General features: G+C 46.1%; 1 protein-coding gene across 2 annotated transcripts in view; it reads right to left on the bottom strand.

Annotated features, from left to right (window-relative positions):
* The window catches only part of FIBP (FGF1 intracellular binding protein), a 155,001-nt gene that overhangs the window by 74,084 nt on the left and 54,299 nt on the right, over positions 1 to 26,618 (bottom strand). For both annotated transcript variants that reach the window (XM_086938077.1, XM_086938078.1), the window contains 5 exons: positions 19,102 to 19,228; positions 9,522 to 9,622; positions 7,090 to 7,223; positions 6,681 to 6,789; positions 4,464 to 4,527 (listed from right to left, as the gene is read on the bottom strand). In XM_086938077.1, the coding sequence (XP_086794203.1) occupies positions 4,464 to 4,527; positions 6,681 to 6,789; positions 7,090 to 7,223; positions 9,522 to 9,622; positions 19,102 to 19,228 (535 nt within the window). The remainder of the gene's footprint in view (positions 1 to 4,463; positions 4,528 to 6,680; positions 6,790 to 7,089; positions 7,224 to 9,521; positions 9,623 to 19,101; positions 19,229 to 26,618) is intronic.

The following is a 26,618-nucleotide window of genomic DNA, read 5'->3' on the forward strand; positions in this document are numbered from 1 at the left end:
GAACCCGCAACAGCCCTGGCAGCCAAAATGGACACTGTCTTGGCGGCGGTGGAGCGGACTACCTTAGCACAAACCAAGACTTTCCTGGAAGCGCGACTCGACAAAGTCACTTCCGACTTCACGCTGCTGCATGCGGATCACCGCAAACTGACGGAGTCAGTCGCCGCGCAGCGCCAAACAGTCCAGGAACTGCAGCCGGTGGTACACAGCCATGCCTCTGCTTTGCAGGATCTAGTCGATAGGGTTCATGCGCTGGAGGATCGTGCGGAGGACGCAGAAGGGCGCTCCCGGCGCAGTAATGTCCGGGTAGTGGGTCTGCCAGAGGGGGAAGAAGGGAAGAACCCCGAACAATACGGGGAAGACTGGCTGCGGGCACTTCTACCGGTCGGAACACTGTCGCCGCATTTCATAGTGGAAAAAGCACATAGGGTGCCAGCGCAAGCCCAGAGGCCTGGAATTCGGCCCCGTCCGTTCCTTTTTAAACTCCTCAACTATCGGGACCGCGATGCAGTGCTTCGTGAAACTCGGAAGATGGGAGACCTCAAAGTGGGCAACAGCCAAGTCCTGTTCTTCCCGGACTATACGGCGACAGTTCAGAGGAGGCGTGGCTCGTATCTGGAAGTGAAGAAGCAACTGAGAGAACTAGACCTGCCCTATTCACTACTCTTCCCCTCCCGTTTGAGAGTGGTCACCAAGGAGGGCACGCGCTTCTTTGAGGCCCCGTCAGAAGTTTGGGACTGGCTGGAAGAAACGGGGCGATGGTCGGGACCGCGACCGGCGGGCTCAGAAGAAGGTGGTTGGCAGGAGCAGCATTCCAGGAGGCGGAGGAGGAAGAGGGAGACCCAGCGGAGCGCAGGTTTGGGACAGGCCGCCCCGAGCCCGGAGAAAATGCGGCAGGAGCAACAGGAGGCCCTAGAGGCGGTTGCGACAATGGGTGCAGTGAACATAAGCAACGACCTGGGCCACGGACATCGCGAGCCACACTCAAAGGCAGACAGGGCTGGCCGCTTGCTTGCCTGGCTAGTCCAAAAAGCAGAACGCATGGCTCCGATTGGTGCCATCCGTTCCAACGACGGATCGGTGGTGTACACGCAGCGCGAAATACACCGGACGCTGACAGATCACCATCAGGAACTCTACAGGTCACGAAGCACTGGTCGCACACACCGGCTGGCGGAATTTCTGGAGTCGGTCACTCTGTCTACTGTTGAGGACAGCCAGAACGAGGAGCTCGGTGCACCACTGACATTGGAGGAAGTGGGGGGCGTAATCCGAGCGCTGGCGTCTGGGAAGACATCGGGACCGGACAGTCTGCCGGCTGAATATTATAAAGCGAACAGTGATATCCTGGTGCCTAATCTCCTCCGAGTGTATAAGGCATCAGTGGACGCCGGCCGGCTCCCATCTTCCCTGAGGAAAGCGTTTTTAGTGTCCTTACCCAAGCCCGACAGGGATCCCATGTCCTTAGGCTCCTACCACCCGCTGGCGATGCTGAGAACTGATTATAAGGTGTTCGCCAAGCTCCTCGCAGAGCGGCTGGCGCCGGTGGTTCCGACTTAGTGCACCAAGATCAGAATGGTTTCGTACCAGCAAGATCTACATCCCTAAACCTTAGGAGGTACTTCCGGGTAGCAGTGGAAGCAACGTCGGCCTGGCCCAGGGCGGGATGCCTGGTGCTAGACTTAGAAAAGGTTTTTGATTGCCTAGAGTGGGGATACCTGTCGGCAGTATTGGAGGCGTATGGGATACACGACAACTTCCTACAGATGGTAGGGCTTCTGTACAACAACCCCGGGGTCCGTGTCCAGATGGGACCGTATGTCTCGGAGGCAGTGGCGGTAGGTAGAGGTACCCGGCAGGGTTGCCCCCGGTCGCCACTGCTTTTCGCTTTGGCGATGGAGCCCTTGGCTGCGGCCATGAGACAACTTCTGACAGATGGTATCCCGCTAGGCGACAGGGTTCATCAAGTGTCGTTGTACGCTGATGATTTACTGGTCTTTGTCCGAGACGTGAGTCGCATACCGGACCTACTGGCCCCATTGCTGAGCCGCTTCGCTGATCTCTTGGGCCTCCGAGTCAATGTGGGCAAGTCGTGCCTTTATGCTTTTGGAGAGGTGGTGGCAAACCCGGAGTATAGCCTCCACGGCACGAGAGTCCAATGGCAGGCGGCCACATTCAAATATCTGGGGATCCAGATTTACTGTCAGCAGACGGATCTACAGTGACGGCGCTCAGGGCCCAGATAGGCTTCTGGTCCACGCTCCCGCTGTCGCCCACAGGCAGAGTGGCCCTCGCTAAAATGGTAATGCTCCCTCGTCTCCTCTATTATTTCGCGAACCTCCCACTCTTCCTGCCCGCGTCTTCTTCTCTAGTCTCAATCAGATTTTACGAGACTTTATCTGGGGTGCGTCTAGACACCGCCTAGCACTTTGTTTTTACCCACAGACAGGGGCGGGCTAGCTGCTTCCTGCTTTGAGCACTATTACCTGGCGGCACAGCTCCAATGGGTCGTCCGCTGGCTGGCAGACAGGGGAAGGGAAGATAATGCTATGGCTGGCCCACCGTATACGCTGGAGCGGATCACTGCACTATTTCATCCACTAGCGGCACTGACGCGCCCCACTCCACTACTGTTGGCGGTAGCATTCAAATGCTTCCGCAGGGCACTGTACCTCACGAGGGGGGTGTGCTCTTATGCGCCTGCGGTGCCCCTGGCGGGCTCGCCCGGAGGCGGGGGGACACTCACGCACTCCATGTTAGAGCAATGGCACGAGGTGGATGTCCAGACGCTGGGCGACCTGTACCAGGATGGAGTGTTGATACCCTATAAGTCGCTAGTCGCGGACGCAGGGCTTCCCCCAGGGGGCTTCCTAATGCACAGGTCCCTAACGGTACATATGGCGGCTAAATGGGGCGATGTTGCGGAAGAGCCGACGCAGCATTTGACGGTACAGTACCTACACGTTATGGGCAGAGGCAGGCATTTAGTCAAATGGTTTGCTGCATCCCTACAGACGCATACGGAGCAGGACTTAGCCCCGCTACGGGTGAAATGGGAGAGAGACATGGGACGAGCGTTAGCAGACAGAGAATGGGAAAAGATCCTAAAAAGCCCGGTCCGCATTCCCAGAAATAGGAGTTTCCGCCAAATTCAAGTATACATAGTGCACAGGGCCTATCTAACCCCGGACTTAGTAAATAAATACTATCACAGAGTGGACGCGTCTTGCCCCAGATGCGGAGAAGTGAACGCAGATCTCCTTCACATCCTTTGGCATTGTCTGAGCCTCGGCACCTACTGGAGGGACATGCATGCACTACTTGCACGGAGCACCGGTCGCATTATCCCTTGCAATTGGCCTGAGTATCTCCTGCACCATTTCAAAAGGCCGCCTAAGGACAAAGCGTTGTCTAGATTCCTCAACCTGGGGATGGTGACGGCAGTACGACTCCTCACCAGGAGATGGAAGGCGAGGGACCCACCTAACAAAAGGGCATGGATCCTGTCACTCTTGTCATGGGCTCGTGCGGCATGGACAGCCATCCGGAGGGAAGAAACTATGGGTCTCCGTAAGGAGCCTATAGCAGAGAGATGGGAACACATGTTAAATTATCTGCAGGAGACAGGAGACGCTATGGAGGAGGGGGCGGCGGGGTACTAGGCTGACGCAACAGGCGAGAGGGGCAGGGGCGCAGAGAACGCCACACCAGACACATCCTCCGGTGCACTACGCAATGCAGCGGCGAGGCAACACCTGGTGAGGAGCCATGCGAGTCAAATGGGTGGGAGCAGGGGAGGGGGGTTTGGGCTGGAGGGGCCGAGAATTGGGGCAAACGGTAATGTAATTTGGTGACAGTGTCGTAGTTACTTGTTTTGTTTTATTGCACATGCTGATCATTCGGGGTTGTGATGGATATGCAAAGCTTGTCCCTTCCCTTGTAGAGGGGTGAAGCGTGTTAACTCCTGTTGCCTAATCGGAAGGCACACCTGGGCGCTTGTATCCTGTCCACGAACTAATTTAAATGTATTGTCATAACGCCCTCGATGAACCACACTGTTGATGTAATAACACCTGTGAATAATTGAAGAGCTATTTTGATTGTAAAGAAGTGCCTATTGTATTGTTGAATTTACAAATAACAATAAACAGATTTAACAAAAAAATAAAACATTTCGATATGAAAATGATGTCTCAATATCTTCCCATCATAAAGGTTTGGAAAGGAGAAAAGCTGAGGATCCAAAGAAACACCCAGTGACATGGTCATTTATCCTTTGAGCCTCATTGCCCTTCTCCCTATGATTTCTTGAACTATGCCTGCACTGGACACTCTTAATGTTCATAGACGTACTGTAATTCTTAGCGTGAGATATCCATATGGTTATAATAGAGTAACATCCACACCACACAGAAATCTGATGAAATTTCTCAGCAAGTCGTCCTACCACACACCACACCTACCTTGAAGTTAGTCTCCATTTCATGGAAGATGCTGATTTTCCCTCGCAGGGACGTGCAAACAAGGCTGGGAAGAGAAAGGTATGATAAAAGAGTGAGGCGAAACTTGTAGCATTGAGGCTGGAGAATGGAGGAAATTAGTACAAAATGGACTTCAGTGTCATTTAATTTCTCCACCAAGCTACCAAGGAGCCGAACCATGGAACACCATGTCCATACTAAATCGACAACACACACACAATCCAATTGTATATATCCTCTGTTGACCTATCAAGCGGACAGACTTTATAGTTTCCAACTTACTTTTTCATTAGAATGTCCAACAAAAGGTTGTCTATTGCGCTACACATAATGCCTAGGGTTGAACCACCATACATGCACCCAATGGTTAGTCAAATTATTTTGTCTAATGTAGTGGTCATGTAAATTCTTATCCCTCGAAGGCACATTTGTTTATAATTTAGTAACTTGTTCCTCTTTATTTATGGAATGGAATGCGTGCATGGACCCTTCAAGGTCTCCTGGTTGTACCAAAAATGAAAAAGCATAGAAACAGAGTCTAGTCGCTAACAATGTTTATGCATTTATGGATGCTTGCACCGTGTATGCATCTCTTGATGCTGAAGGAGAGAATGGAAGCTACACAAATAAAGGACTATTACATTAAATCATACATGGAGATAAAATCAGTTTTTTTTAACAAAATCTTTAATACATGGAAAAGGTTAAGATAGGAACATGTTTGTAGCTTCAGCGTCAGTGTGCTAAAGAGATGCCAAGTAAAAAGCTGGTCCAAACCAAAAGGCTCAAGAGAACACACATACCCCTTTCAGCATCTTCCTATACCTAGTTACATTCAGGATGATTTTATGGCTGCGGCGTAAGCAGGCAGGCAGACATCACAAAAGCTTATTTGAGAGAATTGGGGGGCGGGGCAATATAAAAATACATGGTACACTGTATAAAGATTTCAGTCACTCATAGATTTCCGAAAAGGTAAAATTCTAAAAGAAAAAAAAAACTAACAAGCAAACGCACCTACTGCCACCTGTGGCTGAGGAAGTCCAAATCTAACATGACCTCCAAGGTCTTTACTTCCTTCAGTAGTTGGGGCATGCGCCCATCTGTAGTAGCTAAACTGTATTACTCCATAACTCACCACTGCTACCAATGATCATAACTGGTGTTATCTGAATTAAACTTGGACCACTTTTCACCATCCAGTCCCGGACCGCTCTAAAGCGTTATACCCAATGAGACACTATGGTTTTCATGTCAATTTTGCCACAATCACTTGACTGGGATTTAAATGCTGTGATTAGTCTGTAATCTGTGCTCTCATTTTTGACAATTTAAAAACTTCGATTAACTACTTTTCAGACAACTGGACTTAGTGTACCAGAAAGCAATGATGTTACCGTCAGGAACTCATGGCTGATAGGGAGTGGTTCATTGATCACACACTTGTACAAGTAATTTCTCCTCCATAAGCACAGCTTGGTAACTAGTAGACTTAAACAAAAGGCACCTATGTTTTGTTTATTTATTATGAATTCAGAAACTTTCACCAGAAGAAGGGATTTAATTTTGCCAAAAAAATGTTTGTTTGGTGAAAGGAGGTTTTTGTCAACATAAATTCTAACCGTGCAGTGAAAACGAGTTTTTCAGCGAGAAGCACTCCATACAAGATTTCCACGAGGAAGCTTTTGCTGAATGATTTAAATGACTGCGAAATTCCCACCTTTTTTGTTTAACAATCTAATAACATTTTAAGCTGAAAACCTCTCAAAGGATTTGTTGTCCTTGGTTTGCAGCAGTAAAACAAAAATCAGATAGCTGATGAATAAAGGAATTTAGAATCAACTAACATTATACTACCATTTAGCATTTGCTGATTAAATGCTACTGCTAAAAATAACTAAATATGATGAGCCTAAATACCTAAATACAAATGTGTGTAGTTGCAGCATTTAAGACAACTTACCGCAGCTGAATGTCTATAGAATCTGTTACAGAGGCGCTGGCCACCATCCTTTCCTTGGAAGTGACTAGAACAGAGGGGTCCATGACCCAACTGAGCAACTAGAAATACACAACTACTGACTTAAAGTTAAGGTCGAGGGGACAAAGGGAACTGCGCTCTCTATGTTATTGGGTACAAAGCTCTGCATACATTCAGCATTTCAGTGCTCGTGTCCTCCTTAAACAGGCTCTTCTTACCTTTTGTGTTGATCAAGCAGGTCCTTGTCTGTGATCAGTATTTTCAGGTCCTTCAAATCCTGCAGAAATTCTTTGTCCAAATCCACGTCCATGTCATTCGCAAGGTTATCTATTCAAGGAACCGGAGACAGATTATTGGAAGTCTGTGCTCAGAAGGAGTTTGAGAATAACAGGGTAACATGTGGGCGTCACCAGTAGAAATCCACACACCACATGGTGGTCTCTACACAATATCATAGGCCAGGTATTGCATGTGATGAAACAGAAGAGGTAGCCAATGAACCATCAAATACATAAGCACTATTCTTAACAGCAGAGGGAGAAAGGATTGCAAGAAACAGGGAAGAGATAAGCACTGAAACAGCAAAGGGAGCAAGAGAGTCAACAGAAGGCTGGAGATCCCACTCACCGACTGCCCCCAGCGTCCAGTTCTTGATCAGTTGCTCAGCGCAGTAGGCAAAGTCTTCAAAGGTCAAGGACTGAAGCTTCTTCTTACCAGTTTCAAAGCGACAGTTTGCGAAGAATACAATGGCAGCATAGTCCCTGCAAAAAGCGTTAGGTACAGTTGACAAAGTCAGAGCTAACTACTGTCCTGATGAAGCTACATCTGAAACTAAACCTAGGAGCTTTTACCGGCCACCGCTATCTGCCTATGTATATGTTAATGACAAAAATGGTAGAACCTTGATAACGAAACACACAAAATGATGGTTGAAATACGTCTAACCACTGGCAATCGCTTGGGGTAGCATTCAACCAATTGTTCTTTTTCCCACCATGCCACCACTGACTAGACCCAGCCATATAGAAATCAGTCTTGACCCTGCTTCAATAGGGACAGTCCAGCCCATATTGCCAAGCCAGTTGCTCTCTGAGCCGGAACGCAAGCAACCCAATACCAGTTTCTTCCTTATTTGAGCTCTTCAGTCGGGTGTAGCTGGGCACAAGGACACCGATGTTAAGGCTAGACTCCAGACTTCCAACAGGTGGGCCATCTGGGGGAGGGGGCCAGCCTAATGGCAGTAGTGTGGTGGCCTGAGGCACGAAGTCACTACTGTTGAGGAGTCTGGGACCACGCCTTCAGCTGGGATGGATTTGGTATGGAGTGGTGGGCTTGTACAAAGGCATTGGTGCCAACTTTTTCCCATAGGTACCTATGGCTGTCTGTGCCAACATAGAATTGGTAAGACCATCGAGCAGAGATTAAGATGACATTTTGTTTCTCCTGCACCACTTCATCAAGGAGACAAAGTGCTGCACCTATACTCCTAATAACAACTAGACTGTCAACCATCCGTAGCCATCTCTAACTATTCTTATACTCTATTGGCAACCATGTTGGAAGAAATAAAACCGGCCCTCTGTCTCTAACTTTTGTTTTGTCATCTCTTAATTCAGCACATACAATGTAATAATATTCTATGGCAATATGATCTTATTTAAGACTTATTTTTCTAATGCAACTAAAATTTTCATTTTGTAATGTAACCTATGTAACTGTTGTCGTGCAACCTACAGTATGCAGAAGTAACTGTTCTCATGTAAAGAGCTCAGACACACTTTTGGTTCATTGCCTTTTGACTGCCACCAGTTTCCTGCCTCAACTTTGGATTTGAAGGGATGGATGTAAGATTCACGTAGATCTAAGGCCAATGAGCTGAAGTAATGAAGAATAGAATGGAAAGGCTTTGATAGGGTCTTCAAATTATAAGCGTGAGAAAGAAGCAGCTTTTATTTGCTCAACAGTTTTGGGGTGCCTAAACAGAGACAGGCAGACAAAGATGTTGGGGTCTGAGATATTTATACCCAGAAAAACCTCAGACAGTATTTATTTCTAAAGGGACGCCAATTGGGCTGTAGCAAAATATTTTAGAAGGGGCACTGTTGTTATAGAAGTGATCACTTTAATACGGGGACAAGCTGGAATCATGAAGATATGCATGCATCAAAGGAAAGTTCTCAAGGGAATCACTTCTAGAATGATGGCCCGGCTGGAAATACATCAAAATCAGGCCTGAGCGTGGGTTTGCGGAGTTTTGCTACACGGAACTTCGCGAAGTTACAAAAAAAACTCTGAGGAGGTCCGCAAGTGGCAGAGTGCAGTGCGAACTGCCATTCGCGCTGGTCTTACTGCCCCTCTGGTAGAAATTCTACCCAAGCGGAAGTTCATGCTCGCAGGTAAAACACTCTGCTGCACTACGCAAAGCGGAGTTTTCTGCACTCCGCGATCTCCGTGGAGCGCAGAAAAACCACAAACTCTGCAAACGGAGCAGAGTTCACCACCCAGGTCTAGTCAAAATCCTATTGGGGCATGGTTCATATAACAAGAATTACGTCTAAAGGGTTGGACAAACGTGCAGGGTCATAGAAATTACTTTTGCCATATCAAGCAAAGTGTCATTGTCCTGCCCCTCCCACTTAACAAACACTGCTGTTGATGCATCACTCAGTCGTCTATTATTGCCCAGCCTTAAACCGACTCCTCAAGCCTAGAATGAGCTGATAGAACGAAGATAATCAGGTCTAATACATGCTGCTATCTGCTGTAATCCTTAAGTAGAGGGTTTGAATCTCGGGGAAGCGGTCTCTGCCTGCCAGCCTGGCACAACATAAACATGTGTAGCTGTGACGCCTATTTAGAACACCTAGAAATGACAGTAGTCTGATATGAAGCACTATACTATATAAAAAAGGTTTTAGTGATAGGGTTACTAAGGAGCTTTTTTTGCAAAGTCGATTACTAGGATGTTTTGTGTTGTGCTCACTTGAGATAAAAACATGCAAGTATTTGTACAGAGCTTACTTCCAACCAAATGGCTGGAAATTTACTTTATTTTTTACCTGGAAAGTCGGTCGGAGAGCAGGAAGTTATGCTGGATGTTCTCAACAAGAGAGCCTTTCATCTCTTCCACAACCTTAAACACACGCTTAAAGTTATCAAACTAGAAAAACGAGGAGGGGGAAGAGAGAAACAAAAGAGTTACTTAAGTGCTGCACTTAAAAACACTTTATGGAAATACCATCTGTATGCTAGAATGAAGCTAAAAACAAGTTAAACAACTTCCAAAGATCATACTATCACATGATTTTACTGCTTCAACGGGCTACAGTAACAGTGCGTTATATTAACCACTAGATGGCAGTGCCAGCAACAGCCTGTTTTTGGTCAACTGAGATAGAGAATTTTTAAGGCACGCCATTATGAAAAATAAAACATAATCGAGGTCAGAACTGGGAACTTCATTACGCTACATTAAAAGGAGAAAAATTATAATCCATCACAGTCCAGAGAAGGAGAAAAACAGTGGCGTAATGCAGGATGGTGGAGTCCCCAGCAGAATGTTGTAAGGCGTCCATTACTCAGATATTCTAAAGCTGCACCCCTGAAGCCAAACAATTTTAGGTTCTACCAATATCACTGGTATAAGAATTGTAGTCAGAAATATTTGACAGGAAACATCTGGTGAGCAGCAGCATGCAACGCAGGCCTACCACTTAGGGAATGGTGTGACCCTAAACAGCCTGCAGAAACAACAGACGGTCCCCAGGCTCAGACTGGGACAAAAAAATTGTCCCAGCACCCCAAAAAAAGTGCCTCACATTTGTGGATCGCAACCTTTAATGAACCATTGTGTGGTTAGCACTAGGGTCTTACTTTGGGAAGAAATTTGGGGTAAATTATGTTTTTGAAAGTTTCAAAGGCCAGCAGCATCATCCAAGACTGGAAACACTGTTATTCCATTACAGATCACCCACGTCCACTGACATATACCTTAAGGTCAATAAAGCCTCAATGTCAGGCCCGTGAACGTATTGTTCTTTGCAAGATCCCCAAGCCCTGGCTCACCCTCTGATCTCGGGATTCCCTGTCAGGACCTAAAAGTCCTGGTCATCCTTAGGAATTTCCAGACACTTCTAATCAAAATGGCCTAGAGGTTCACTAATGCTCAAGTCTGTAGGCTTCTGCTCACCTCATGGACCCATGGGCTCTGCAAATCCTAAGGACGTGACGCTCCTCCTACCTATAAGTTGGTCCATAAACTACCCACTTACCAATGGGACCCTTAAGCTAATTTTCAATTTTTGGTTCCCTGAGGATCCTGCTCAGGCTCAGATCTCTGAGGCTCCAGCTCACTCGGGAGCCTTTGGTCCCGCTCATGTTCTGGCCACACGAATTCCCTGTTTACCATTAGGCTCAGTAGTGCTTGCTCACTCATACCTAAAAGCTTCAGGATACCCTTGGTTCACTGAAAAACATGTTCACCGTGAGATTTTGCAAAGTTTGTATTTCTGAATAGTGCCCTTGCTGCTTGGCACTTAGTCACCATCAGATCTTAAAGCTCCTGTTTACTCCCATTGGGCATGGGGGGTGAGGGGCGGTGAATATTTGTTTGAGATACATTGCTTCATTCAGGTCTCTGAGCCTGCAGCTCACCCTCAGCTTCCTGGGGTTCATGCACACTCTCTGTTACCCTAGCCTTGCTCACGGTCAGGTCTTAAAGGTGCCTGATTGCACCAACGACTCCTGCAGTCAGTAGCCACCTGCTTTAGCAAACCTTAACATTTTCAGACCACCATTCCACATAGAAATGTAATGTGTTTCGGTCTTTGTGAGTACTTTGAATTCTGCAGTCTTTCAAATGTGATTCAGGGAAGTGGAGAAACATTTTGCTGGCTCTGGTAGTGAGCAGACCAAAAGCCTATTTCTGGAGGAAGTGTCAAAACCAGAGGACAATCGACTGGAGGGGTTTCCTTTACCATACTATCCGTTTTTTAAGGAAACTCTATTGGTGGGTTCTACTGTGGATTCAGAACTTCCTCTAGGAACTTCTAGCCAAAGACTACTGGACCATATGGCTTCGCTGACGTCACGTCCGTGGACTACGTCAGGGCAGAGCCATGCAGCGCCGTCTCCTGGCACGCACAAGTGCCGCTGCAAAAAGTTTTCCGGATCCAGTCTGACGCCTGGGGATATTTGGGGGTAGGGGTGTAAGCATATGTTCCTCTCTTCAGATGGTCTGTTTTTTCATTAGGTTCATTCCTTTATTGTGTGACGAAGTGAGCTAAAGAATGATGATGGATTCAACCCAGATCTGTGACTGGGGGTGGCTGTCTGAAAAGTTTCAGCGCCCCGTCCATCATCTCCTTGTGTTTGCCTTATTCTCACTGACCAGGAAACTTCGGACATCCTCTACTCCATCAACACGTTGTTCCATCATTCGCTGTACACTCTTTTTCTCCATTTGCCATCTCCATTCTCTCCACTTTTGGTTCCCATCCTTCATTTGATATACCAATCTATCATTCAACCCTTCTCGTCACTCCATCTTTCCTCACCCTTCCTCTGTTTTTCTCTCCACCACTTTCCCGGTCTCTAGGTGTGTGTGTGTTGTTTTTTTGTGTTTGTTTTTCTCTCTCTCTCTCTCTCTCTCTCTCTCTCCCCCCCCCCCCCCCCTCCCCAGGATGGGGGGTGAATGCTTTTGTAACAATGAAACTGCAGAAAAGGTATTTTCTTTTTAGCTGTTTCTAATCAGGTATTTTTTTAAATTGCAAAGTTATATAGAACTTGGGTGGTTCTTAGTGTTTTTCTCGCATTCCATTGCACATTATTTGAATGAAACTCCCTATCTCAGTCAGAGAAAACTGGCAGCAGGCTCCTGCAGATTGTCTGTCTGGTCGATGTAACCTGCCTCTTTCCCACACGGAAGACTTGTTAATTGTGATGCTCAGAAGAGGCAACTCCAACAAAGGCTCCATGACACCTTCTGAGACGCTGCGTCCTCCGGCCACACAATTTATCATTTTGCAAATGATAACGGATGGGCCTAACATATGGTCTGCTCAGACCACCTCTCACCTGAAGCTGCAGCAGTCTATTGGTTAGAAATATCTGCCCAGGTATTTGGGACTGCTTTATCCCAGGCCAAAAAAAGATGTCCCACTAGCTCTCTTCTGCCACAGGCTTCCCGGGCACCGGCCGATTGCCCGCCTTGCATCTCAAGTCTGACTGTCCCCAATTAGTTTGCGAGAGCACTGGGCAAGGAAGCTGCAACAGACGCCGCACTGGTCCCAGGTGACCAGCATCCTCAGTGGATCCACTCTGCATGGGCAACTTTTTATTAAACATCCCCCAACCCCACCTTAGCATAAAACCGAACAGGGTTTCGCTAGAACCTGAATCTAACTTGGACCCCCAGTCAACCAGTCCTCTCACTGCCCCTGGAGACATGCTCCGGAGTCAAGTCCTGATTACCAAGTAACTGTGGCCAGATTCACAAAGCCCCTCCCTAGGGGATAGCAAGGGTGCTGTGGGTCCTAAGCAAAGAAAGTGGTCTCTGCACCCACGATTGAGATGTAAAGACCTGCCTTAACCTACCAAGGTCACCATCATAACCCTGCATGGACACCAGTGAAACCACACCTGCTAGAATAATGATTGCTGCACCCCTGACCGTCGCCAAAGTGTATTAACGACCGGCACAAATGTCTTAATTTTTAAGGTATTAGCAAAGAGACCATTCAGTATACATGGCAGTCTATGCAGGTGGTAGATTTCCATACACACTCCTGTTTCTTCATGCATAATCCTGGGGATCTGTTACATAATGTACAATCTGTAAGAATATAAGTGGTCGAAACACGTGTTTGCATGTTTTGTGTCACCTTCGCTACATGGAATTCCTTCTCCTACACAGCGTCCATGGAATACGGAGGTGGTCACTTCCCTGCCCCTCCATGGAAAGGCACTTTACTCCGGAGTCATTTCATGAGCTTTGCATGGTGGGGAAGGGACTATAAATGTAAGGGTTTGTGGGTGTTCAATACATTTAACATGACCCTCCTTCTAGCTGTTATCCCAAAACTGTTCTCGCAGAGCAGCACAACTCTTCCCCTATCATAAAATTACAGTAAAAGAAAATCCACCAAAACTGATGATTTTCCACATTGTGACACAAAAATCCACTAATCCTGATTCATACCATCGGAATATGTGGATGAGGCATTTAAAATTACAAATAGCTTTTTGGTCTCCTATGAATTTGAATGATGTGCGCAATAACCTTGGTAAATTAGGGCCATTGTTGTAATTAATGGGTTCAACAAACTGCTTTGACTGAGTCCTTTGTTAGTGCACACCTGAGCCTGCTTCAAGCTATCTCCGTGGCTTGCTAAATTCACCTTCCATTTCTTTGTCTTGGATGTGCCAATGCTTTGCTAGGATAAGATTTACTTTATGTTTGGTTCAAGTGTCCGCTCCCTTTGATATTGGTGAAGTTCTGCTTAGATATAAGGCAGCACACTCCTAGGGTCTGCTCAGTTCTATAGGGTAATGCTTTGAATTCGGTTATGCTCTACGGTCCTCTTTGATATTATAGCGACTGGTTAGTTCTGGGCCTTTCTGAGTTAATGTTTTGGATAATCTCAATTTCACATAAATTCGATTAGCTACAGTACTTTGAATCCAATCGAGCTAGTCAGCAGTCCAGAGCTCCTGTCCCCAGGTTCTGTGTTCTTTGTGTTTTATTGGTGATTCGTTATCTCTGCAGAATAAGGTTTCTCAGTGTCTTTTTGACAACCTTTAGTTGCATTTGACGTTTTCAGCAACAGTATCAGGCCACAGCCAAATTAAATATTTTAGCTCTTCTGGTTGTCTTGTCACAGCGCCAGTACACCTATGTAGATATAGGCCTTGTCTTTTTGTTTCAGGACTATACATGTTGATGCGCTGTCAGGTAAAAACCCTTAATGTGAGTTTGGTAGATGTGGTACCTTCAGCAAAAAGCAGCGGATTTTCAATCCACCCGATTAGGAGTGCACGGAGGCCCTATACCCATCCACCAAACTTTAAATAAGGTCTTCCGTCTTCTAACAACTGACCTCCTTAACGAGCAAGTCCCCGCCCTTTGGTAATGCTCTTTCTGGTAGAGAATCTATCTAAATGCAGATTCTTCACCTTTCCAATTTTCCCCAGGCGTCAGAATAGATTCAGAAACTTTTGAGCAGTACCACTGTGTGCCAGTAGGTGGTTCTGTGCAATTCCGTAACGATGCTGCTCCGCTCTGCAAATGACATGTGGAGCCTATATAGGTGCCACTTCCCTGCACTTCCATCAGTGGCATTTCAGGCTGTCCACGTCCCCAAACAAACAGTCCCAGCCGCAAAATTGCCTTGACCACTGTGAAGATTCCTAGACTTAGGATCTTATTAATGGATAGAGCCCACAATTCACAGAGCATGGAGGAGGGGAGGGTTGGTGAGGAATCTGCAGTTAGACAGTGTTTTAACCAGAAAGAGTGTTACCGAAGGTAAGTAACTTGTTCTTCTGATAGAGACTTCTAACCGCAGATTCATCACTTTTTGAACGAATGCCAGAGCAGTACCTATTGGGTGGTGGGTCGGTAAGATGGCTCAAACCAAGAGGTCCTGTAGGGCAGAGCAGGCTAAATGCCTATCTCTGCAAAGTAGTCTGTCCAGACGGTAGTGCTTCATGAACGAATGGAGCGACTCCCATGTAAAACTCCCCATGCTAATACAGAAGTAGAAGTGATGTGGAATGGGCTCATAGACATTCTGGAGGTTGCTTTTTAGCAAATGCATAGTAGATCTTGATGCAGAGTACGATCCAACGAGAGAGGGTTCTTTTCTGCATGGGCTTGCCTTTTTTCGCAGAGACAAGGAACACCGTCTTGAGAGTGAGCAGCCACCAGGAAAAGCTGTCAAGTGCCTCAAAGGGAGTGCATATCAATGATGTGAGGATCAACTTGGGTCCTACTGAACCCTAACGAAATGAGAGAGGGGAAACAAGTGTTGGAGAACTTTTAAAAAAAATGTATCACAACCAGCGACTTAAATAACGAGGGCTGGTCAGTCAACCATAAAAAGGTTGAAAGGTACCTCTTAAGTGTGCCCCCAGGAAAAGCCTTGCCAGGCCAGCCACAAAACAACCAACAGAACATCAGATAACTTTTCTTGGAGGGGGGCAATTTGGCGACTACCGTATTAATCACAAACTTATGCTAATGACAGGTGCATGGAGTTTTTGTCGAAGGACACCTTGCTGCCAGGATGACATCAGTCAACAAATAATGTAGGGATGTCCCTCACCCTCACCGCTCTTGTTCTAAAATTGAATAACAACATAAAATGGAAGGTGTGAGGATAAATTGACAATTACTATATAAGAAACCGAAATAAATGTGTTTAACTATGAATTTATTTTCTTGAAGTCTTAAACTATGATGTCATAAAACCCCAAATCTCTGTATAAATACACAACACTACATCAAAATTACACCCCATATTGAATATACATTCTTGCACATTTGGTAATTTCTTGTTTATCCAAACATCCATTTTGTATACAGCAGGTGGTACATAAAATATCTTTAGAGTCCATGATCCACCTTGCGGTAGCAAGGATAAGGTCAGACCTATAACATAGTCTATTCCATGGTTCAGACCCTACCGCTCAGATTTTATTTCAAAATTCCTCTTATAATAGCTCCTCCAATGTATAAGACAGGTTGATGTGTTTCAGCCGTTACAATTCCAGGCCTCTCCAGGACAATGGAAACAAGTGACCTTATACCTCTTTGATAGTCCAACCACTATGAGTAGTGTCAATGGAAAATATAATTGGTGACCCGATCAGGCAAATAAACATAAGGTTAGGATTTAACCCCAGGGTTTCGAACCATACACAGGTACAGGTCCTTGCAAAAGTAGTTCTGTATTGAAACTTTGAGTTGTATATAAGAACTCCCAACCTGTGGCTATGAGTGGGAATAGTCCTTGACTAATGCTTCATCAAGTTTGTGGAAAAAGCAAAAAGGGGTATTTTATCTCCCTCGAAACACCTGGAATCTAATGGTGTTTCCCTTCTGAGTCCCACAGAAGCCAACTATGGAGGAAGGTCAAGGGAGTACAGCTGTCACAGGTCAATCTATATGCATGAAAGTGGACATTACAAAGGCCTGGGTGCAGAACCCAGCCCTGTTGTTGCGACAGCAGGTCTCCCAGAGGGGAAGTCTGATCAGAGGGCAGATGCTCAAGCCAGGGGTTCTGGATACCAACCTCTCTGTGCTCAATCTTGGGCCCGGTTCTCCTGATCTTCAGAACTAGGGGCAGGAGTCGTATTGGCTATTGGAGAGAAGATGCACAGAAGTCCTGGGGGCCACTCTAGATGGAATGCATTCCCTAGGGAGAGGTGCAGTGGAAACTCCAAAGCACAGAACTGCTGGCATTGTGTGTTCTTAACAGTGGCAAATAGATCGATGCAAGGTTTTCCCCATTCGTAGAAGAGACCTTGCACCACTTCTGTGAGTAACTGCCACTCGTTTTCTGCTAAGCATGGACAGTTGAGGTTGGCTGCCTTGGCATTCAAAGATCCTGTCAACTGGTTCACCACGAGGAAGTCCCCTAATGGTCCAGCTATTTCTAGCAGCGTAGAGCCTCCTGGCACAGGGTTCAGGACCCCACACCATCCTGCTTGTTGTAATACCACATGGCGGTGTTGTCCATAAGCAACTGCACTAACCTCCCTTTGAAGCGCAGAAGGAAGGCTTTCAACGCCAAATGGATGGCTCTCAGCTCAGGAGGTTATTATAGAGCTGAGCCTATGCGAGACACTAGAAACCTTTGATCTCCACCTCTTACCGATGGAAACTTCAATACAGAAGGAAAGCATCAGTTGTCACCATTAACTATGTGTGGGGTAGGGAGAGGGGTCTACCACTGACCCAATCACTGTCCATTAACCATCATCATTTGCAGTCTCATACTAGCTCTGGATGAGGTCAGAGAGGTCCCCTTGATGTTAAGTCCACTGAGACTTTATATACCACCAGAGTGCCCGAATAAGCCACCTGACATGCTTGACCAGCAGGATGAAGGAGGCCATCAGTCTCAATAGCCTCAGAGTTGACCGTACTGAATTCCAAGACAGAGGCTGAAAGATCGGGATCATAGCCTGAATTTCCTAGGCTCTTCTTTCCCGGGGAAAGGCAAGTAACCGAACCATGTCCAGAATGGCTCTGATGAAGGAGCGAGTCTGATAAAGAGTCAGCTGTGACTTAAGCTCGTTGATAGTGAACCCAAAAGATGGCAGGAGGTTTACCGTAGTCTGAAGATGGTTGATGACTACGTGAGGTGAGCCCGGCTTCAACAGCCAGTCGCTAAGGGAGGGGAAGACTGGAACCCCTGACCTCCGAAAGTGTGCTGCTGCCACCGCCATAACGTTTGTGAATGGTAGAGCTTATGCAACTGGTGAGACAGGCTGATAAGCCGAGAGTGTGCAGTGGCCCTGCTCTCCTTGGATTGCTCTAGAGCGGAATCGGCTTTATCCAAAAACAAGCGAGTCCGAACAAAGGGAATGTCCATAAGTGATGATTGGATGTCACCAGAGAAACTGGTTGACCACAACCAGGCGTGACAGCGAATGGCAACGCTGGTGCCAATGGCTCGCCTGATGGAATCTGTGGTGTCCACACCACAACGAATTGTGAACTTGGCCGCATCACTATCGTCCTGCATGGATTGGGTGAGGACAGACCATAGGTCTTACGGGACACCTGGGATGAACTCAGCCACCAAATCCGAAAGAGTGTGGGAATAGCGGCCCAGGAGGCAGCTGTCATTCACAGCTCTAAAGCCCTGCTAGTGGACGAAAATACCATCTTTTGAAAGGTCTCAATTCGTTACGGATTCCTATTAGAGGGAGTAGTCAGGAAGGTATTTGGGTTTATCCGATTGTGGAGTCTCGCATTCTGGCAAGTTTTGGCACAAGCCCCCAAAAAGTAATGTCTAAGGGCCTCATCGAAGGGCATTTGGGTTTATGTAGTTGTTTTCCCTGGCTAGAGCATTCCATTATAAAATTGGTTACCTTCTTTCAAAAGTCTTACCTATGATGAGGACCATCTTATGCAACCCAGGATCTAAAATCCCCTCAGACTATACAATCACCACTCAAGACGAAGTCATTTCAAGGATGTTACACTATATTACAGCTCATGTAAAAACCGGTGTGCAGCAAATGCATCAACAAATAGTTTCTCCAATAAGTATGCAAGTAAATAATTACTTCTCCTCATCAGGTACTGATTAATAAAATATAGATTAAGAAAGGATTAATGACATCACAGCAGACTGTACGAGTTGACGACACCGGGGTGAATGTCTGTATGCTGCAGTGTTTATGCTGTTAAAGGGGGATTCGCCTCCACAGGTTGGGTATTTTTACAGGCATGCGGAGGAGTATTTATTCTGTGTATCTGCACATAAGTATTTTCTGTGTGTGCTTGTGTGCGGGTGGAAGGGACTGTTCACTGTAAATCCAGCTAGAGGGTGTTTGTCCTGCACATGTATTGACAATGGCATATTTAAATCTGTGTGCATGGGCCTTGTGCTCTTAAAGGTGTCTCACCTGCCTCCTGCAGCTCTTCAAAGTGATGTTGGTCTTGGCACTCACGTCGTCAAGGTCCTTCTTAGTCCCTTTGGAGAGTTTCTTTCCCAAAACCTCCCTCACGAACGCTTCATCAAAGGTGTAATACCTAATCGATCCAGAAGGAGAAGATGAGAAGAAGAAAGCACCAGATTAGCAGCACAGGCACCAACCAAAATTCATTTTTTTGTTTTGAAATCTGCAAGATTATAACATGAAAAGCTCGAAATGTGGTTTGTCAGTTTCTTGTGTGAAATTTTCACAAGAGTGGACACCAAACAAACAGCCATGCTAGATACTTCCAGGAGACTGACTTTAGCAGAAATATTTCTTGAATATACATGCTCTGTTACATCCAGTCTGCTATGAGCAAATAATGGAATAGAACTATATAATGCGATACTGCCTATTTGGCAAATTTTTCAAATGTAATTAGAATTTTTCTCACAGGCCATTCTGCAATGTGGTATTCTAATGCATGATCTGCAGTATTTGGAAACTCTAAGGAAACTGCTTTCCTCTCTATAGCTACTCGATGTGACCTGATAATGATCCACCCCTCGCAAACTAACAGACCACCAGGTCTTCCTTCAATGTATTTTAATTTAAAAAAACGTAATTTCTGATTCCTTGACTTATTTATTTTTTAATCCACAAAGATTCACAAAATGTAACCTTCGCTCAATGGACTTCAGCAGGAGGAAACCGCATTATTTCTGAAAAGGGAACAAAATGATTTGTGCAAACAACGTCCCCCATCAAAAAAGGCCTAAGCACAAAATTAATTTATTGAATTAAAATGTAATGAATGTGAATGGTTAAAAAAAATACGAATGCATTTACAGAAACTGAAATTAAATATTTTGAGATAAACATTAATTAAAAGAAAGACCTCGAGCTGCATTACGGATAGGGTGTTCTGTCTTACTCTGCCCGTGGTGCACTCTTAACTGGGAGTGCAGGTCAGGACAGGAACAGTGCGCCCCAACACGTTTAATGCTGTATAGGGTGCCCTTGCAAACTTGCACCTGTACTGGGAACACTGCATTAGTGGAAGACAGATCAGCTGTTTGAAACTGCTGGAATGCATTTCACGGGAGACGGCAACCTAGCAGGAGTTTCACAGGGAGGAGGGGGGCAGAGATTCCCCTTAATGTAGTTACACTTAGTGACTGAACCCACCTGCAAGGGGTGCCTTGGGAGGTTCCTGGGTCAACCGTCTACCCCTCTCAGGGGCAGCAGTGACTGCGCGTTACCTCAAATGTGGCCCACAGTCAGTGTGCCTCTAGAAGGCTCTTTGCTTCTGTATCCATGTTTGTAATATGATGCGGGTGCAAGGGCGATGTATTCCCTCACTGCCTGGGACTATGCCGCCATGCAAATGATTGCACGCACACCTTGGATCACCACGAGCAAATATATAGCGCTGGTGCGATCATTATTACAGAAGGAGCCCCATAAGAGACTGTGGCGCCTTCTGCAATATCAAATGCCCTGGGTGCACACCAGGGGCGGATTGGCAAGGCGGGCATTCGGGAATGGGCCGAAGGGCCGGTGCCCCAGTGCCCTCTGTGGGCCGTTTTTTTTCTCCCCTGTCCCAGTCCACAGAGAGTGGACTAGGAAAGGGGAGAAAAAAAACGGTCCACAGAGTGCACGGAGACAGAGACTGAGAAAATGAAAGCAGCCTCGCTGTGCGGCCAGACAGCGATTTTCAGCTGTGGGCTCTCCTTCACCCATGCCCTGCCAAGCAATCAAGCTGAGGCTGGGCTGGGGAGGGGTGATTGTTTGCAATAATCGGCCTCCCTGGGGGCCAGGTGTTTCTCAGGCCTTTGAGCCATTTGCACCTCGGACCCCTGGCGCCCATGCAGCCCAGAAACGGTGTTAGTCTTAACACCTCACCCACAGCCCTTCACATTCAGGGCACAGTGGGCGAGGAAGAATGGGTCTTGCTGTGGGGGCCTGGTGATGTTTGGAATTTTTTTGTTTTATTTATTTATGCGATTTTATATAGCGCGGACTTTACCGAAGGTGTCAGAGCGCTTCACACTAGGAACAGCAATAATACATGAGGAGAAAATTATAAGTGGACAAATTACAAAAGCAAACGTTAAGTTACATGAATCAAAAGTGACAATAGTGAGCAACCAAAATACAAGAGGAGCAAACGATACATTACAGGAGGAAAAAGTGACATGTGTGCAGGTTACAAAAGCGTACAAAATACAAGTAGAGGTATAATACTGCAATTAATGGCAGACACTCCAGCACAAGAACAAACGTTACGTAGGCAATGGTGGCAATTGTGCATGTATCTAAAGCAAACAAAAGTGAGAGGAGCAAACAGTGTGTTACAAGAGAAAAGTTACTTGTGCAAGTTACAAAAGGGTACCATACACAGGTACAAGGGTAATACTACAGTAAATGGTAAACACTCAAACTGCCAGAACACACTGGGAAGGCACTTCCCATGCACCAGCTTCACCTCAGCCTCCCCCCTGGCTACCTGGCTACCTTGGAGGACCCAGAAAGCTGTGTTTTGTGCTCCCCTGCCAGGACATTTTCCCAAGGCCTGGAGGGTTGATTAATTTACTAATTGCAGGTGCCTTACCTCTGTTCATGTGCTCCTGAGCTGAAGGTCTGGGGAGGGCTGAGTAGGTTAGTAATAGCAGGGGCTTTGCTGCTTTTCAGGTGCTCCTGTGCTGGAGGGCTGGAATAATTTTGTGACAAAAAGGGGCCTTGCTATTTTTTTTTAGTTGCTCAGCATGTATGCCATTGTCACCTTGGCCCTGTGTCGTGTGCAAGAACAGTATCCTCCCACTTTCATTCCTTGTCCTAGTCGTTAGCGGGTTGTCCTAGTAGTGCCATAAGTAGCAGACAAAGACTATGAACAGACTTACAGGTAGGGTGACCAGGAGTGCCGGATTTGCCCAGACAGTCCTGGTTTTTCAACAAACAAAAAAGAGGGGCCTGGTCAGCAACCTGTCTGTGTGCCGCAACTGAACTAGAAACCCGAAACCATTAGAAGCACTAGAAGTGATAACCCATGCCTGTTAGAAAAATTCCCATCAGCCCACCCATGTGGTGGAGTGTCGTCATGTGGGAGATGACACCAATCCAGTTCTCAAACAGTGCACCTAGTTATGGTGCAGAGATGGGAGGATTAACATGGTGTAATTGCAGACCAATGGGCTTCACTGGTGACGCTAATGGGGTGCAGTGCAAAGAAATAATAAAAGTGATAACCGTGAAGGTAAAATTGACTCCGAGGGCCAAAATCAATTTTAATCAGTATGGCGCTTGGGTCAAGATTAAAATTCTGCCAAAATAGTTTGAAATTATAACTATGTGTGGGCAGAGTGAGTGGAGGTCGACATGTTTCAGCTGTACTGACTATTGGTCTCAGCTTTCTTCAGGACCATTAGAGAAACTGCGACTGCAAATCAAAAATTTAGAGGATCAGTGATGCACGCTAGTGTACAATGGATAAATCCTACCAGTTCCTCTGAGCCCAGATGGATGCTGTAGGAAGTCCAGAACTGTATGTATCTCCTAAGGAAGAGACATAGGCGTGAATCAAAAAACCATATAGTGCACAGCAGGTCTCGGGAGAACAGGCACAAGTTACAGGGCACACAAACAGGGCGGTGGAGACTGTCTCTCCCCGCTAAATACATTGCTATGTTATAGACAGTGTTGAAAATCACGTAAATAAGAATGAGCATGGTAACTTACCCAGCATTATGTGGGAGTACGCCTCACCTCACCCGGAACCCACTCGGGAAAAAGGGAGGCCCCGCTCTAGTTAAGGAGGGAAATGGACAGAAAAAGTACCTTTGAAAAATAGCAAAAGGGACTAACCACAATAATAGTTGCCATTTCCATAACTATTCTTAACAAAAACCTAGCTTTAATCAAGAAAGAAACTCAACCTAATGTAAGAAAATAGACTAAGAGGCTATGCAGAGAGTCAATCAACCACAGATGGAGGGTAAGGGTACTCCTTGGAGGACTATGTCAGCGACCATTGGTAACATGGGGGACTGTTACTAGCAAAAAGATGACTTCCTCAGTTTATCAATAAGCTAATGCTGGGCAAACGAGTAGAGGCTAAAGGTTGGTAAAGCCACTCTCCAAGGCAACTATCACTAGTGCTAAAAGAGGGGGGGGCTCGCCCTATTGACATAGTAAACTAAAGATCTGGTACCCTACCTGTCCGTCGGTACCTCGCTGCCGGCATCCGAGCAGGAACGGAGGTACCGACGCTCAGCACGCATTGTGTATTTATACCCTCGTTGATTGGGTAAAAGTCAACTAGCTGCAGCTGTTCTCGCTTGTTAAAGCGACCGCTTAGTATATCGGACGCCAGCGCTGAAATGCGCATGCGCTAGGCGTCCCGATAGTGCGGCGAGTGAGAGGCGAACTAGTGACCGCGCATGCGCACAGCGCATAGGCCGCAGAGCGCATGCGCGGGCTCTGAACCGAGTGTTATTGAGTGTTACGATCAGCGCATGTGTCAGAGTGTACTATGCATGCGCTGGTATATAAACACCTCGAAGGTGATCATACTACCGATGTGTGGCACCGAAGTGTTTTCAGAGCTCTACCAACTGTTCCCAAGTTGAAAAGGCACTCAAATCTAGTGACTGCAAGATAGGGAATCATATGGGTTCATAGTAATCCCTATTACCACTGGGGGAAAAAAATAAATGTATATGCCATAATGTCTGGAAATACGATACATGGTTCGAGCCACAATGAAGGCAGCTGGACATGCCATACTGATGACAGCAAAAGTTGTCAATGTGTACCTAAAAGTAATTAATACGTATGTACCAAGTGGTGTTAGTGCTGGACATACCCTATTGATGATAACAAGAATAAACACAATGAAGGCAGCTGGACATGCCATGCTAATGACAACAAAAGTTGACAATGTGTACATAAATAATACGTATGTACCAAGTGGTGTTGGTGCTGGACATACCCTTCTGATGATAACAAGAATTAACAGTGTATCCTTAAAATAAGTAATATGTATGTGCCAAGTGGTGTATCAGGCTCAAATTGGCTAGATGTGATCTGGGATAGAGTCTGAATTAACCACAATGATGCTAACTGGATGCGGAGCTTTAAAGACAGATGCAAAAAGACTCTGGACTAGTAGTTTTACAGCGATGTCCATGGTATGTCATCGTTCAAACCTTGCATATGACTTTTCAAAAGGAAAATCCATTTTTGCTCCTTCCTGAAAAGAAATTTAGCTACGTCACTGATGTGTGACGGAATGAATGGCCTTTCCAAAATGACCCATTTCATTTCGTCAGCAGTGTGTCCTTGCTCCAGAAAATGGTTTGTCAGTTTGGTAGCCTGTTTGCGACACCTAATGGTGCTCTTGTGCTCCCCTATCCTTATCTTAATCATTAAGATAAGGTACCTCCGTTCCTGCTCGGATGCCGGCAGCGAGGTACCGACGGACAGGTAGGGTACCAGATCTTTGGTGCTCTTGTGCTCCCCTATCCTTATCTTAATCATTAAGATAAGGATAGGGGAGCACAAGAGCACCATTAGGTGTCGCAAACAGGCTACCAAACTGACAAACCATTTTCTGGAGCAAGGACACACTGCTGACGAAATGAAATGGGTCATTTTGGAAAGGCCATTCATTCCGTCACACATCAGTGACGTAGCTAAATTTCTTTTCAGGAAGGAGCAAAAATGGATTTTCCTTTTGAAAAGTCATATGCAAGGTTTGAACGATGACATACCATGGACATCGCTGTAAAACTACTAGTCCAGAGTCTTTTTGCATCTGTCTTTAAAGCTCCGCATCCAGTTAGCATCATTGTGGTTAATTCAGACTCTATCCCAGATCACATCTAGCCAATTTGAGCCTGATACACCACTTGGCACATACATATTACTTATTTTAAGGATACACTGTTACTTCTTGTTATCATCAGAAGGGTATGTCCAGCACCAACACCACTTGGTACATACGTATTATTTATGTACACATTGTCAACTTTTGTTGTCATTAGCATGGCATGTCCAGCTGCCTTCATTGTGTTTATTCTTGTTATCATCAATAGGGTATGTCCAGCACTAACACCACTTGGTACATACGTATTAATTACTTTTAGGTACACATTGACAACTTTTGCTGTCATCAGTATGGCATGTCCAGCTGCCTTCATTGTGGCTCGAACCATGTATCGTATTTCCAGACATTATGGCATATACATTTATTTTTTTCCCCCAGTGGTAATAGGGATTACTATGAACCCATATGATTCCCTATCTTGCAGTCACTAGATTTGAGTGCCTTTTCAACTTGGGAACAGTTGGTAGAGCTCTGAAAACACTTCGGTGCCACACATCGGTAGTATGATCACCTTCGAGGTGTTTACATACCAGCGCATGCGTAGTACACTCTGACACATGCGCTGATCGTAACACTCAATAACACTCGGTTCAGAGCCCGCGCATGCGCTCTGCGGCCTATGCGCTGTGCGCATGCGCGGTCACTAGTTCGCCTCTCACTCGCCGCACTATCGGGACGCCTAGCGCATGCGCATTTCAGCGCTGGCGTCCGATATACTAAGCGGTCGCTTTAACAAGCGAGAACAGCTGCAGCTAGTTGACTTTTACCCAATCAACGAGGGTATAAATACACAATGCGTGCTGAGCGTCGGTACCTCCGTTCCTGCTCGGATGCCGGCAGCGAGGTACCGACGGACAGGTAGGGTACCAGATCTTTAGTTTACTATGTCAATAGGGCGAGCCCCCCCCCTCTTTTAGCACTAGTGATAGTTGCCTTGGAGAGTGGCTTTACCAACCTTTAGCCTCTACTCGTTTGCCCAGCATTAGCTTATTGATAAACTGAGGAAGTCATCTTTTTGCTAGTAACAGTCCCCCATGTTACCAATGGTCGCTGACATAGTCCTCCAAGGAGTACCCTTACCCTCCATCTGTGGTTGATTGACTCTCTGCATAGCCTCTTAGTCTATTTTCTTACATTAGGTTGAGTTTCTTTCTTGATTAAAGCTAGGTTTTTGTTAAGAATAGTTATGGAAATGGCAACTATTATTGTGGTTAGTCCCTTTTGCTATTTTTCAAAGGTACTTTTTCTGTCCATTTCCCTCCTTAACTAGAGCGGGGCCTCCCTTTTTCCCGAGTGGGTTCCGGGTGAGGTGAGGCGTACTCCCACATAATGCTGGGTAAGTTACCATGCTCATTCTTATTTACGTGATTTTCAACACTGTCTATAACATAGCAATGTATTTAGCGGGGAGAGACAGTCTCCACCGCCCTGTTTGTGTGCCCTGTAACTTGTGCCTGTTCTCCCGAGACCTGCTGTGCACTATATGGTTTTTTGATTCACGCCTATGTCTCTTCCTTAGGAGATACATACAGTTCTGGACTTCCTACAGCATCCATCTGGGCTCAGAGGAACTGGTAGGATTTATCCATTGTACACTAGCGTGCATCACTGATCCTCT

Source organism: Lissotriton vulgaris, chromosome 9, assembly GCF_964263255.1.
Source record: "Lissotriton vulgaris chromosome 9, aLisVul1.2, whole genome shotgun sequence".
Lineage (NCBI taxonomy): Eukaryota > Metazoa > Chordata > Amphibia > Caudata > Salamandridae > Lissotriton > Lissotriton vulgaris.